A 15,950-nucleotide genomic window follows, 5' to 3' on the forward strand; every position below is an offset into this window, starting at 1 on the left:
TATTACTACTACTACAGCCATACAACATGGGTAAATATACTTAGACATAAGATAGTATTGTGAGAACTAGGTGTTTAGCAGAGTAACGGAACAAAGGGAAAAAAAACTGTCCCTATGTCTAGTTGTTTTGGCATGTACTAATGCCCTATACTAGTGTCCCGAGGGGAGGAATTGAAACAGTTTATGTCCAAGATATGAGAGGTCTGTAGATATTTTCTAAGCTCCCCTTTTGACCTGCACAATATACAGGTCTTCTTGTACCATATCCATCATCGGATGTTGTGACCATGTTGACAGGTCGTTGTTGTTATTATTATTATTATTATATACACAAAAAACAACAGTGTACACAGAGATAACTATGCTGGGTTTCATATCACCACTATTTGAACACTTCCCAAGTGTTTAGGACTGTGTGATGTATCGACGGATTATGCGAGCAGATCCCAGTAAGGTGGCCTTCTGCACCTGACCAATGGTGATCTTACCAGCGCCAATTCTTTTTAAGTGCTTGCCTAGGTCTTTAGGCACAGCACCTAGTGTGCCAAGTACCACTGGAACCACCTGCATTGGTTTATGCCAGAGTCTCTGCAGTTCGATTCTCAAGTCCTGGTATCTGGTGACTTTTTCAAGTTGTTTCTCATTGATTGTGCTGTCACCAGGTATGGCAATGTCGACGATCCACACATCATCATCATCATCATTATTATTATTATTAAAAATAATTTTACTATTATTAGGTGGTTAGAACTGATACCTTGAGCACAATTAGTTTGTCTCAGTACTATTCAGCATTTCCCAGCAAAGTGCTTTCTGAAATATCAAAATGTATCTTAGAGTAAGCCAACCTTCACATATTTAATGTCTTTTAGTTTGACTACAATCCACAGAATTTTAACCCACACGAGCCAACATTTTAATTAGAATTATGTTCATCTACATATTTTATGTTGAGAGTTTGAGCTTATCTTTAGTTGGGCAGTTGATCAGATAAGTGTGTGAAGATTTAAACCAAATTTGGGGTCACAATACTGCTTAGCTAAATTTAATCCTTCTTAGAATTTAATTTGGTAAGTGTAGGGTGATTTCTCAGCAAGAAAATACATTTTAAAATTAATCATTAATGGAAGATTGATGGTAAAACAAGATTTTAAATATTAGTTTGCATAAAAATATACAAGAATATACTCTGCAGGATTAATGATAGTTTGGGATATTTTAAGGCATATTATGATTGTATGTATGTATGTATGTATGTGTATGTATATATATGTATGAGTATGTATACACACACACATAAACACATATACGTACACACACGCACACACACGCCTAAGCAAGACGTTATGCATATACAAAGTCAAATTATATAAATTTCTTACGTTGCTAAATTATTAGTTAATACTCTAGGCATTTGAAATAGAATATTCACTGAATCTTATAAAGCAACTCTCTTGTGAGCAAGAGAAAGAGGAAAGGGGATAATTGCTGCTTGATTGAAACCACTGCAACAAAGCAAAATTTTAAAATATGTATATACTGTACACTCAACTACTGCTTTAAAAGTTACTGAGAAATTCATCCTTTTAAAAATACAATTTTCCCAAAGATAACACACTATCATATTCTTTATTCAGCTGTTCTTTTATTCTATCCGGAAATAATAATCATTAAATACTTGAAAAATGGAAATGCTTGCAGTGCTGATTATTATCCTTTTGAATGGTATGGTGCATATTGATTGGAGATTTATAATTATGCTTTTCTGTCTTCCTTTCTTGTATCACCAAGATTTTTAAGACGGGTAAAACTTCTGCTGATTGTACATACTATCATCTTTTTTATTTGATGTTAATGCTAAGTTTCCATAGTAAAATTGTTGTCAATTGTTCTTTCTGCACAATTTGGTTTCATGAAAAAGCAACCCTAAACTATAACATTAGACTGTTGGTTTGCATTGTATTGAATGCAAACATTCAGCTGAAAAATTGAATTTTGCAGAGATGGTCAGATGTAAAAAAGCCTCTAATACAATTCTAATTTTTGGAGGAAGTTTTAGATAAATATGAATTTTCTTTTTCTATTAATTGGATTACAGTGTACTATTCCCATTCTTTGGTCAGTGTTTTCATAAATAGAATTATTTCATAAAGGATGCTCATTCTCTGATATTTTATTTAATTTGATACTGGAAACACTGGCTTGCCTTGCCCAGTAGGATAAGGATAATCAATTATCCTAATCAATAAAAATGATAAAACACTTTTTACTCTGTTTAACATTTACTGATAAGGATCAAAAAATTGATACCGGTATCAGATTACTAAATTAACCAGAATAAGTCTCAGATACTTATCATAATCTTTAATTAACTTAAGGAAATTGGTAAAAGAATGTTTTAAATAAATATATTTATTGAAATAATTAATGCAAGTAGATTGTTTGTAAATGTAAATATCTAAATTACTTTATCTTCTTTATCTCTGTTTTAATATAAACAAGTATTTCAAAATCCAAATGGGTTTATGGAAAAGAAACATTAAAAATGCTTCAACATTCATATATATTTGGATGAATTCCTCCATTAACCTCTTTGAAGTATTTTAATCAGATTGGTAAGATTATTAAACATGCTCTTCCCTGATTTACTATATCCAAGTATAGCTTCCATATGATGGGAGAGAAAGGATACATTCAAAACTGGCCATACCTGTAATTCAAATGATTTAATTTAAAAAAACCTTTGCAATTCAGGACCAATAATAAAGATGTTATATTGCCTTTCTGATATATTGGCAGTGGCCTTGGTTCCCTTTCATGCAAAATTAATTTCTGTTTTCAGCATTAGGCACTGTCAGAACATATAGGGAAGATGCTGGCATGTCCCAACGATAGGCCCTAGGATACTCCTAGCTTTATTTTAAGTCAATTCTTTTCTTACCTACCTTTCTTCCCTTCACTCTAAATTTATTTTGAGTTCATGGCTAACAGGGTATTAATACTTTAGATAATTTTATTGCTACCAAAGTTTTTAAATGGAGATATGTCAGGAAGAATTTGGATTATTGTGTGCAAAGGCAATATATTCCATTAAAAGATAATCTGATTTACATGATTTGGATTGTATACGTCTACCCCTATTTGGATATATCAGCAGGAACTTTTGAATTAAAGAGCTACAGGCCCTGCCAAGATTTTTTACAATATAAGTAGTCCTCTACTTATGACAATTGAACTTAAAACGTCCATTGCTAAGCAAAACAGTGAATTTTGCCACATTATACCATTTTTAATGCCATAGTTATATCGTTGCAGTTGTTAATAATATGTTGTTAAATGAATCTGGCTTCCTCGTTGACTTTGCTTGTCAGTAAGTTGCAAAAGTTGATTAGGTGACCCTAAGGACTCTTCAACTGCCATAGACCTACGCTAGTTGCCAAGCATTTGAATTTTGATCAGGTGACCATGAGGATGCTGCAGTGGTCGTGTGAAAAAAACAATTGTAACTTTTTTCAGTGCCTTTGTAACTTTGTTTACTAAAGGAATGGTTGTAAGTTGTCTTATATAGGGGGAAACCAATAGTTAAAGAAGAACATGAAATATATTCTTACTCCTTTAAAGTGAGATAAACATAAGGTGTAATCATGTTCCTATTTACTTAGAAATTCATTTGCCTGCATTAAATGGGGCTTCCGGTGTGCTAAGTAAGCATAGAATTGTGCCTTAGGGATACAGAATGTTAATATGAACTTTAGTCTTCCTGACTACAGCAAATACAAATACATGAATTATGAATGCATATAGGATTATCCCCCAATTAGATGTTTTGAAGCCTATGCAAAAGAATTACAGCATAGAATTAATCTGAATGCATAACTAGTTTAAGAAAATATGAAATCTGGAATAAGCGAAGACATATCATACAGATATATTATGTATGGTCAAAAAGTTCAATTTTATCATCTTTCTGTCGTCCCTCTGATCTACAATTTCCAAACGAACAACAAAACTTGCTTCTAGTCACAGAGGAAAAGCATACTCTATTCCTAATGAAGGTGAAATTACAACAATCTATTAAAAACAGCCTACTCTGCATTAAAGATACAGCTTTTGAAAGGACCAGCAAGTTTCACTGAATAGTCAATGTAGCAAAGTGAACGTAATTTTCATTGATAAATTGCCCTTACTGAATCTAAATTATCTCCAGTGCCTGCTAAAGAGAGGAAGAGATCATCTTAACTGATCCCTTAAGCTCCCATTCCCACTCCTCAAGTCTGTTCTTGCTGGTTGAGGAATACACCAGAACAATGGTAGAACTGGTGTTTGGGGGAACCTAGACTCTAGAGAACAGTAAGAATCATGGTTGTTGGGTTATTGTTTCAGAGATATTTCCTTACCTGAGCAGAGAAAGAAAATGACCAAGGGTGGGGGGAGGAGGGGGGGGGAGGAGCAGAAGCAATTTCCTGCTGGCATCCCCATTGAGTTTCTTGTGGGAATGTGGCAGAGAACATCAGAAATCTACCTTCCTTTTTCTTCTTCCTTCCTCTCCTTCCCTTCCTAGTAGGCATGCAAGGGAGGGAGCAAGGGATTGTGAGACTGGTTGGGAAACTGTAAGAGAATGTTAAAAATGAAGATTTAATAATGCCACAATGCTTTTCATCTTTAAAATAGGTCCTTGAGGTAACTTCAGAGTGTTAGGAGGATGAATCATGCTTGTGGAGCATTTTCATGGACAGTGTACATTAATAATAATAAAAATCTGATGTTTGTAATTAACATGGAGAATTCCAGCCTAGGCTTCAACCATTCAGAAAATTTTCCAGAAATCTCATCTGTGGCAGCTCCTTTATTGAGAATTTGAATTTAAAGAATAGCTTGGAAACTTTAGGACTACTAAATTTCTCACTGGGCAAAAGGTAGAAGGAGCAGGCAGAACTAAAACATGTTCATGGCCTTTAATTCTTTTTATTCCTTTGCATTGTTTCTTCCAAGGTCCTGTCCAACTCTATGATTCTATGATATGATTTACAATCATATCTGAAGAGTCCTTATTTTCCTTAATATAATTTGGGGTTTTGTTATTGTGTTCTCATTACTTTTGATTCTTAAATTTCCTGCACTCACTGGTGAAGATTTAAGGCAGTTGCAAAGTTTTTCAAGTTATTCCCCCATCTCATGGCAACTAGGTGTGTTGGCTGAAACTCCCAGTCTCCACCAGCCCCACCCTTGGGAAGGTTTATGAAATCAACACTAAAAATATCTGGAATTCCTTAAAGAATACCACAACATTCTCTCACAGCCATCACTGTGCAGCACAGTGCTCAAACGATCTGGGATCATTCTGCTGAATTTCATGCAACGCCTGTATAGAACGTTTTTCAACTATTGTGTGCTGAGAACCCTGTGAATCCAATGGAAGAGCTCTGTAACTTCTGAGTTTATAGTAAAGTACACTGGTTTATTTAGTTGATATGTTTCTTTACATAATGCAGAAAACACATTTTAAAATAATTATATAAGGACATAAAAACACATCAGTGGTTGGTGAACACTTTTTAATACAAGATTTTCTCCCACCATTACAGTGTCTAGTGGCATAAACAAACAGCACTGGTGCTTAGGGGAAACCAGCTGACGAGAATGCCATTGTTATTATTCTGTTCACTGCCCCTTCGCCTCCAGTTTCTATGGTAACAGGTAGGCCCAGGCCTGAAATTGTTTGCGCTTGCGCATGACCAGTAATAAAGTGGTATCAGTTGCTAGGGACAACGGCACTGTTTGGAAGGCCCTTCAAGCTTGCAGCATTTAGGCTTAGGAGGCTGTGAGTGTTGATAAAGTGGAGGACATCTTGAAATGTGGTCCAGCCAGTAAAGATGTTAGCATCAAATTTGTAACTCGGGCGGGGGCGGGGGAGTAGCTTACTAACTTACTTCCAAAGTGCATCTGCCCAAATGCACTGTGCCTTACTTGACACCACTTAAATTATCTTCCTTGACCTCTTTTGGGTGGGGAAAAGTGTCCCAGAGCCTGTCTACAGCAAGCACAGGACAATATTCAAGCATCAGGGATTGGGGGGCATAAAGAAACTTTCCAGGGCAAACCTATACTGTTACCCTCACTTCAACACACATCCTTCTAGCCCTCTCGGAGTGGGGGCACAGGTCTATGGGGTGGGGTGGGGGGGGGAGAGAGCAAAATTAACATGGGTTTTCAGGTTTTAAATTCTATTCGCATACTTCAAAAGAGGTTTGATGAAAAATGCCATCAAACAAGTTCAGAGGTGAAGGTCATTTTAGCCATTCATCCACTAGCATGTTAACTGGCCATGTCCGCACATAAAAATACTTTGCAAAACAGTCAATATGGCTTAGAAGTGTCTGCTTTGTGTGCAAAGTCAGCCAGAGGCTGCCCAGTCCCCAGCCAGGGGATGGACTCATTATTGCAAAAGATTTCTCCTCCCTCTAGTGTACCCAAAATAGTCTCAAAGGACAAGAAAAAAAAAAATCCATGCGTAAAATGATTTTATCTAAAAAAAAAAAAAAAAACTAACAGCAACCCTGGGAGTATCTCCAACTTCCCAGAAGGAAGTTCATTTAAAAAAAAAAAGGCAAGAAATCGAGACATGGCTCTAATATTTAAAACAAAGACTATGAAAGACCAAAAAAAAAAAAAAGGGGGGGGGGGAAAGGAACACGAGCATAGCATCAGGCCCAGTGAATTGAAACTAAGAAGCTAAGCTCATACAAACTGCTGGCAGCATTACCACTATTAATTATTTTTATAATTAATAAAATTTGACGCTGTATCAAAAATTTAGTAAAAAAATTAGAGCTAAGAGTCCATTGATGTTTTTTAAGAACTGCTTCTGGCATCTGTTATTACTTTTGCCATATGTCAGGCCAGCTCTACTGCATCTGTATGCAATAGAAAACAGTGAGGGAGTGAGCTGGGACAACCAGAACGGTTGGGGTGGGGGAACGACAAGGGGCTGTTCCAATACTGTGGGCCCAGAAGGAGTTCATATAAGGAAACCGCATTACACTCTGTAAAAATATTGCATCTTCACCAAAATACCTCAAGAGTGTTTCAAAAGCCAAAGCACACCTTCCAGATGGAAAAATCTCAGTGCAGCACCATGACCCTTTGCAGTCTACAGATACCACTGGTGGGCCTCCACTTTCCAAAAGGCAGCAACATTACTCCATAATTCTGCTTTTTGATAATGGCAAAAGTACTTCAATCTCCATTGTTAAAGATATTTGTGCCATCTGTCAAGCAACAGCAGGCTAGAGAAACAAGAGCGCTACAGTTTGCAGAAAGGACCCCAGGTGATGACTGAATTGTATAATATGTGAAAAAATAGGATTCCTTTGATAAAAAAAGATGGTTCCTCAGCCTGATTGGCATTGGAAACACCCTTTGAGCTTATTTGTAGTAAAGCACTTCCCTCCTTTCCCAAACCTATACAGATACGTTTCGGTAACAGTAATTAAGTGTAAAAACTTAATATTGATTTCATAAAGTCCTTTGAATTTAATTCTTAGGCTATGTTTCATGTTATGCCCTGTAGCTAGACACACGTGAATAGAAAAGACAGTACAGTTAGTTTTAAAGGCAAACAGCAGAGACCGTCTCAGTGTGCCACCCCTAGTGCTGCCTGCATGTCCAGTCTCCCTTTGCACAAAATGCTTTGAGACATCTGCTGTCAGAAATATTTTGAGCCAAGAAGGGTTTTTTCTTTTTCTTTCTATGAATAAACAAAACATAAGCTGTTAGGCAAAAATAAAATCAGTGTCCCAAAAGTTCCACAAGCACTCTGGCTTTGCAAATGCACTCGGAGAGGGGCCTGCTGGGATCAGGCAATGTTTGAGTTTCTGAATGTTGGTTTTCTAGTTGGCAACAGATCTGCAGGCCACTGATCCCGAAAGATAACACTGGTGTGGAACTAAAGGCTCCATCTCCGTGGGTATTTCTGGTTCGTTAAGGAGGGACATAGGGAGGTGGAGACCTGTAGGGGGTCATGTTCTTCGGGCGGGAACCTTTACCCTCCATGGGTGTTGTGAAAGGAGGGGGAGGCTGATAGGGAGGGGCATTAGGGTCTTCATCCCGCAAAGGTGTATACTCTCCTATGACATCCTGGTTCAGTGGAGTTGTTTCTGGCATATTTTGATTTGGATACTCAGGGGGAGGGAGGGGAGCTTTTTCTTCCTGCAGAATCAATGGCATGCTAGAGGAGGGGGGAGGTTTAGAGTCATCCAGCTCATCTGCAAAGATTATTGGTACTCCTTTCTTGATAAAGGTGGCCTGGTCTTCTATAGTGAGCTTGCCTTTTCTCTTTTTGCGATAACAAATCATAGCAATAATGCCGGCTATAAGCAAAATGGCTGCCACCACCACTGCAGGAATTACGGTGTGCAGATAAACATCATCTTCACTTGTCTTTTCTGGATCTCGTGGAACAATTTCTGTGGGACGTACAGTTGTAGGGAATCCATCTTTAGTCACAGGAATGAACTGAATGTGTTTGCAGCTACCAGCACCAACTACAGAAATATTGATGGGCTTAAATTCTGGTTCTAGGGTATTTGAAAAAACTGTGCTTGGAACTCCAGAGTCATCAGAAATTTTTCTACTCAAGATGAGAATCTTTTCCTTGGGGCATGGATCCAAAGGCAGAGTATTATTTGTCCATTCAACTAAAATAGAACCTTTGCCAATATTCTCTATGGTAATAGTACTACTGTTTCTATCGCCAAGAGCAAATGCCAACTTCTTTACCAACGTAATTTTTTTATTAATGTCATTGGCTACTATATTGTGGTCTCCATGGAATCTGGCCTTGAATTTAACTGGAGGTATTTCATCATCTTCAAGAGTGTGGACAAATATTTCAAAAGCATCCACAGCTGAAAGGCCACCTTTGTCTGTAGCATGCATAAAAAACTCATGTCTGCCTTCATGGGTGTGATTAGGTAATCCGTACATTAGTTGACTAGTGCTATTGAACTGCACCCAGGAGGTTTCCTCCAATGCTTTCTCATTTTCTAGTTTCATAGTTAGTTGTAGTTTATCAGTGGTAGTATCTTCTTTGTCATAGAAAGTGTCGGAAGGTATTTTGAGCTCAAAGTATGTGCCAACCCATGCATCTACCCTGTCAATATGGTTTTTCAGCGCCGGTGGATCATTGGGCACATGGGGAATTCCAACTGGAGTAGTGCGAATACGAGTTGTTGATGAAACTGTTTTATCAACAAGGCTTGGTTTAGTAGTCCGAGGAGGCTTTGGAGGTCGAGGAGTTTTTGAAGGTTTTGGTCTTCGTGTTGTTCCTGTATCAGTTGTTGAGGGTGTTGATACTTTTGAAGTTGTTCCTTTGGGTTTCTTTGTTGTGGGAGGTGTAACACTGACAGTAGGGTCTATCTGCCTAGACACGGTTGGTTGAATCTGGCTAGAAGTACTTGTACCTACCTCACCTGTTCTGCTTGGCTGAGATGGGGTAAGGGTGGGTGTCTGAAAAATAGCACCTCTTGTTCTAATAGTAACTGTAGGTTTCTTAGGCAATGGTAGAGGCCCTCTTACTGGAGGTGCTGTCGTTTCAGTAGGAGGTGCAATGGCTGGAGAAGTTGGTGTTGGGATAATTCTACTTGGTGGTTCTTGGGGGGCAGTTGTTGGAGGCCCAACAGCAGTCACAGGAGTCGGTGTAGCATTAATCTGCCGTCTTATTCTCTTTGGAAGATTAGGTTTCTTGTTTGCAATGTGCCAACCAACCACAGGGTAACCAAGATGAGCAGACATTGTTCCTTCCTTAGCTGGAGATTCAACATTACTTATGTTGGGAACACTGCTTTGGCTCAGAGAACAACCCAGTTTCCATGATAGCAAGGCTCCATTTTCCACCACCTTCTTAGCATTCCCTGGTCCAGCCATGAAAGCTGACATGTCGAAGAGTCTATTATTTACAACAGGAACTAATTTCATGTTATAAAGTTCCACTTCTGAGAAGGTTTTCATTCTGTTCAAAAGTTCAATCCTCTGCTTTGGTGTCATTTTTGTTAAGTCAGCATCCAAAATTACAGTCAAGATGGTGACTGGTTCCTCAGCGCTACACACAAATGCTGATGCATCATTCACATCTTGTAAAGCCACCCGTACCGACTGAGGTTCATTATGATCTTCAGGATGAACTTCTATTGAAAAGACATTGGTGGTTTGGGGCACATAGCTTCCATTAGATACCAGATGCACTGCAGTCACTGAGATATAATGAATGCCTTTATCTGATTCAAGGGGGAGACCTTCCAAGGTTCTGCTCTCAGGTTCCCAGTGCAACCAAGAAGGCAAGGATTCTTTTCCAGCTTCAGCAATCTATTAAAATAAAAAAAAAAAGTGACAGCTACATTATTCTTTAGAAAGTAATAATGCACAAAATGCAAAACACATTTTAGAAATTCTCCTAACAGGCAGCTACAGAAGGAAAATATGGACGCTGTTGAAAAGCTACAGGAAACTGAAATTTTGCAACTCCCTATATGCCAAAACTATGAAATTTTCTGGCTTACTATGAATTAATTCTTCGTCCAAAAACAGGCTAAAGAAACATAGAAAGTTCTTTAGTTTGTTAATCCATGAGCTAGATCTCTGGTTTCTTTTTACCGAACTGTGAAGCCTTCTGAGTTTGGTTTTTCAGCAGGGAACCTCCTGCGACATACAACTTAGTAAACAGACCGTTGTATGTTTTTGTAATTTGTTCAGCATGTTTTACAGTTTTAATATAGTATTTTACTTGTAATATTTTTGAATTGCAAGCAGCCTACAATCATTGACTGAGATGTGTGGCTATAGAAATGGAATGAATAAATGAATAAAATTATTATCATTTGAGTGGGAATGGCTGAGATGCAAGAATGCAACTTTTTATATTAAACCAAGAATACATAATATACCTGAAAACCATTAGAAGTTGTTTAGTTGCCTGTACTGAGTAAAAGTACTCTACCAAAGATTAATCTTTGTATATTGGAAATAAATGAATTGCTAGAAAAAGGAATATTATCTTTCATAAAGGATTAGGAGAAATCATACAAATGCTCAGTCTTAAACTTTCACACGCTTATTTAGGAGACTGGGTTAACATTACAGTTTAATACATTCCTAGCCCACATAACTAAGTTATCTCTTGAAGAATAAGGTTCTTTTTGATTTGGCAGTTTCTTAAAACAAAGTTTTAACCCTGACTCTGCAGCAGGAGTCCTCTTGTAAATGTAATAAATAATGAAGGAATCTGAACTGGCAGTGCAATGGGGTCAGCAGTTAAGATGCTGGGCCTGTCGATGCTGCACAACAGGGTAAGCGTATGTCTTCACTTAGAGCTGCCCACCTAGCAGTTTGAAAGTATGCAAATGTGAGTAGATAAATAGGTACCACTTTGGTGAGGAGGAAACCGCCCTCCATGACATCATGCTAGCCACATGACCACAGAAATGCCTTCAGACAGTGCTGGCTCACATCAATTGGAGATGAGCGCCACCCCTTATAGTTGACAACAACTAGCAGAGTAAAATCCACAGTAAAATCCACTCCTTTCCTTTCTTTCATACTGTGCTGACTGAAAATATGTGATAATAGACCAGGACTAAGCAATGACTATGTGGCAAAGAAGTTTGAGAACTTGTACAGAACTTGTACAAATTCTATCATTCCAGGAGAAATAATTCAGACTTTATTTATTTTTTGTTGCTTTTAAAATAACAGAAAAAAACAAAAAAACAAAAGAAACAAAACACAAAAATACATATAAAGAGCTTTCTTTGTTCTTTTATGTGATCAGTCATAAATCGAGGACTACCTGTAATAAATTTTTACAGATATTTATTCTCTATAAATCAATTTGATATGTAAATGTTAAGGGCTGGCTAGCATAAAGAGTTAGAGGTTCCTATATTGTCTAGAAAATGAGTGTGAACTTCTATAGCAAGAATATCATTGGATTTTCAATTATGAAATATACCACAAAAGATAATATTTAGAATTTATTGGGCCCCATTACTTCTGTACAGAAAAGTTTTGTCCAGGACACCATTCTGTTGGAGATGTAATAAAGACAATACTTCTTTAAAACGTATGTTTTTACAATGTCCTATACTTACTAAGAGAAAGTAGTGGACTAGTAAGGGGATTCTCCATTCCCTTACTATTGTTAAAAGACAACATTGGAAAGATGAATGTATGGCCTATTGACTCAATTGATTGAAGACTTGATGACAGTCACAACTTATGAGCTGTTTGCCTATAATGTAGGCTTTGTATGGATAAGCATAATGAAATATGTGATTCATTTCTACAATAAATAGCAACATTTTTAAAAAAAGGAATATGTTGTTACTACATATTCTATATTTTAATTTTTCTGCTGTATTTTTTCATTTATATTTTAAGTGCTTGATATGTATTCTTTTTTAAAATAATTCAGATACTTTATTTTCTTTCTTTGGAGAGCTTAACCGCAATAGCTAACAAATTTCAAAGTACTGCAGTCACCATCATTTGCATTTAAGGGTTGCATATTTTTTCCTAGCCTTTCCTACAGTAGAAGTAACTTTATCACACTGAATATGAAAATGATTAATTCTAAGAGTACCAGGAGTAAAAGGAGTACCTACCCAATCTCCTCCAGCCTAATTTAGGAATGAAAGAGCATAACATAAGCAAAAATAGCACTTCAATATTCAGAAGGCTCTAATGAGAGTTCACTTCTCCTAGGTTTTTCCCCCTTCAATTTCACTCTTCCATTTTCTCCAGAGAAGTGGCTTAAATAGCTCTTTCCAACTTTTATAATTCTACATGAAAAGTTTAACTGATACTATTTAGAATTACAATCCATGAAATATTGGACTGCATAAGATCATTTAAAAAACTTTCAAATGCACAATTCAAGGAGGAAAATAAAATTATGTTTATATACATCATTTCTTTGTAGAAAGTGAAAGTGTCTGGCAACCTCATTTACCCTGCGGCTGATTTGACTATCTTTTATTCAATTGTTCAGAGCATTATAAACAAGATGGCTCTTTTTACAAACATTTATAAACTGAAGTAAAATAAAATGTATGTAAATATATGATTAGCATTATGGATTCAGCTTATTGTTCCACTGATTTCTCTTCATGTGTCTGTGGGTTGCCTTTCAAAAGTTTGATTCTTTAGAAACACTGCACAATGAAATGAATTACTGTAAAACAAAAAGACTAGAGGAATAGCTTTTTTTCTGAAATCTTGTCGTAATTCTATAATCAATTCTTTAGTAATACATAGTTATATTCAATACATACAGTGTATTGTAACTGGCTATTGTTTATCTTGTTGCTAGATAAACTGTCAGTGTTACCAACAGACAGACAAGAGCTGCCAAATTTCCCCTAAAGTCACCTTCCAGCGATCCTGTACTCTGTAGTAGACACCCACCTGCCGCAACCACTTTCCCACACTCCGTAGCACGCATGCATGCACCAGACTGCAACACCCCCATCATGGCAGCCACAGCTGCCTGCACACTCTCTTACACCTCTGATGCACCTCTCTGCCTCGTCATGCCACACTCCAGAGCGCTCACTGGCCTGCCGACCTGCTTTTGAATTGCCTAGACATGCAACTTCCTGCTGGATTCCCATTGACTTTGCTTGTTGGATGTCAACAGGAAGTTCCAAGTCACTATCCCATTATGGCAATGGGGACTGCCAGGATTGCTGTAACTTAGTGAGATGGTCACATGGTACGCTTTACAACCACTTAGCCACCGAAATTCAGGTCCCAATCCCATGGGTAAGTGAGGAATACCTCTACTACCCAGGTTTTCATGTTGGTGAATCTAAAGATTAATTCTTAAATGGGAGTCTTCAGGCAATTCCAGGATTGCTTAAAGCACAGCGATATTATTGCAGGTTCCATTTCATGAACCACAACCTTTTCTCATAGCAACTTCCCATGAATTGAAGGAAGAGATGCTAAAGAATATCGGTACAGGTAGTCCTTGACTTACAACCACAATTGATGCTAAGTGAAACATTTGTTAAGTGAGTTTTACGACTTTTCTTGCCACTGTTTTGTTAAGTGAATCATTGCAATTGTTAAGTTAGTTACACAGTTGTTAAATGAATCTGGCTTCCCATAACTTTGCTTTCAAATGGTCGCAAAAAGTAACCTCATGATCCAGAGACACTGCAATCATCATAAATATGAATCTGTTGCCAAGCATTTCAATTTTGATCATGTGATCACAGGGATGCTGCAACGGTCATGTCACTTTTTTCAATGCCGTTGTAACTTTGGACGGTCATTAAATGAACTGTTGTAAGTCAAAGACTACCTATACTACCATCTGTTGGGGATTTACAACACTGGATACATTATTTTTCAATCAGGTAATCAAGAGTTGAATGCAATTTATAGATTTTTTAAAAAAAATCTAATATCTGCAAATGGGGAAAATGATATTCAACAATTAGACCATTTGATATCTCATTACCTCACTGTTAACATTAAAACAGAGTGATACAAAAATTTATAATATAATATACATGTCATGTAAATAAAACAGACCCCAAATTCTTAGTTCAAGAAGAAAGCTACTAAGTCTAGTAGTCTCTGATAAAACTCATTCTGCACCATATGGGCTGTTTAATGAATATCAGAAATTAGTTTACTAAATAAAATTTCTCCTCTATTCTCCCATTGATCATTTGTAATGCAGAAATTTATAGAGTGCTGCTTTGAGGGGAAAAATCCAATTCCTGATAATATGTAATCTTATATCTAATTAGAATTCAGCTCATATGAAAGGTTCATCTTTTATTTAAAAGAAGTAAGGTTACAGTTAAAAAGTAGTTAAGAAATGAATAGCCTTTGAGACACAGCAAATGTTGGAAATATGGATATTAAAGTTTGTATACAAAACATTCTGACAGGTTTTGCTGAAGTCATGTGTTTTTTATAGTACTGAACATGCTGCTAATTTATTAGCATTCTATGTATATAAATAAATGTAATACATTTTAATTATACCAGAAAATGCAGCAACAAAAAAACCCAAATATGATCCAGTGTTTCCACACTGATTGCCAACTTAGTTTTTCCAAATACATTTCCCAAATACATACCATGAAAAGTTGAGTAAGTAAAATACGATAGGTTCCCCATACATATCTGGTACTGTTTTCACAGCAAAGATCACATGAAATAAATATCTGCAGGTTATTAGAGGAAATGTATTTTTTCCCAGCAAACAGACACCTGTATAATCTCCATATTCCTATGTCTGGGAAAAGTATGCCTTTAAGATGAATGCTTCATAGAAGATAAGAAAATTCCTCAATTTTGTATAAAATGCCATCCTTCTAAAAATTCTTTAGCACTTTTAGATCTTGAGTGTTCTGTATGAAGGTTCATATTTACCAATATAAAACCTATTTTTATTTTGCTACTAAACAACATGGCAAAAACATACAGAGGAACAACCTAATGCTTGCTATTCTAGAACAAGTTAATTCTTGCTATATTTTCTAAGCATGAAGACTACATATAAGAGTAGCAGAAGAATTTAGCTTTGGATGCGATGAAAAGATATGTGTTGAATACACATATCACCTAAGTGTTTTGTTCAAATTGATCTGTAACCAAACTGACTTTAAGCAAAACCCTTAAATATAAGACAAGAGCATAATTCAAACACTTTGGCTACAGATTTTCCACACGCTACAAGAGCCAAGTTTTTATTTAGTTCTTTCTTTACACATGCAGATTATTTGAAAGGTAAGACTAAAATCTTATGTATGTTTATTTGGAAACAAACTTTAATACAGGATTCATTTCCAAGTCTATGTTCAAAGGCTGAGTCTGAAATAACAATCTGGAATTTTCCAAAAGCAAGGCATACGAGCTACCAGGTAGTACATTTTTTT

General features: G+C 36.7%; 1 protein-coding gene across 4 annotated transcripts in view; it reads right to left on the reverse strand.

The window, feature by feature from the left end:
• Positions 1 to 5,437: 5,437 nt before the first annotated feature.
• DAG1 (dystroglycan 1) overlaps positions 5,438 to 15,950 on the reverse strand; it is an 89,219-nt gene continuing 78,706 nt past the window's right edge. For all 4 annotated transcript variants that reach the window (XM_026673335.2, XM_026673336.2, XM_087955032.1 and 1 more), the window contains exon 3: positions 5,438 to 10,362. In XM_026673335.2, coding sequence (XP_026529120.2) covers positions 7,981 to 10,362 — 2,382 coding nt within the window. In that variant the 3' untranslated portion in view covers positions 5,438 to 7,980. The remainder of the gene's footprint in view (positions 10,363 to 15,950) is intronic.

The sequence above is a fragment of the Notechis scutatus genome, chromosome 2 (genome assembly GCF_049901735.1).
Source record: "Notechis scutatus isolate UNSWTSFEM ecotype Mainland chromosome 2, rNotScu1.2, whole genome shotgun sequence".
NCBI lineage: Eukaryota > Metazoa > Chordata > Lepidosauria > Squamata > Elapidae > Notechis > Notechis scutatus.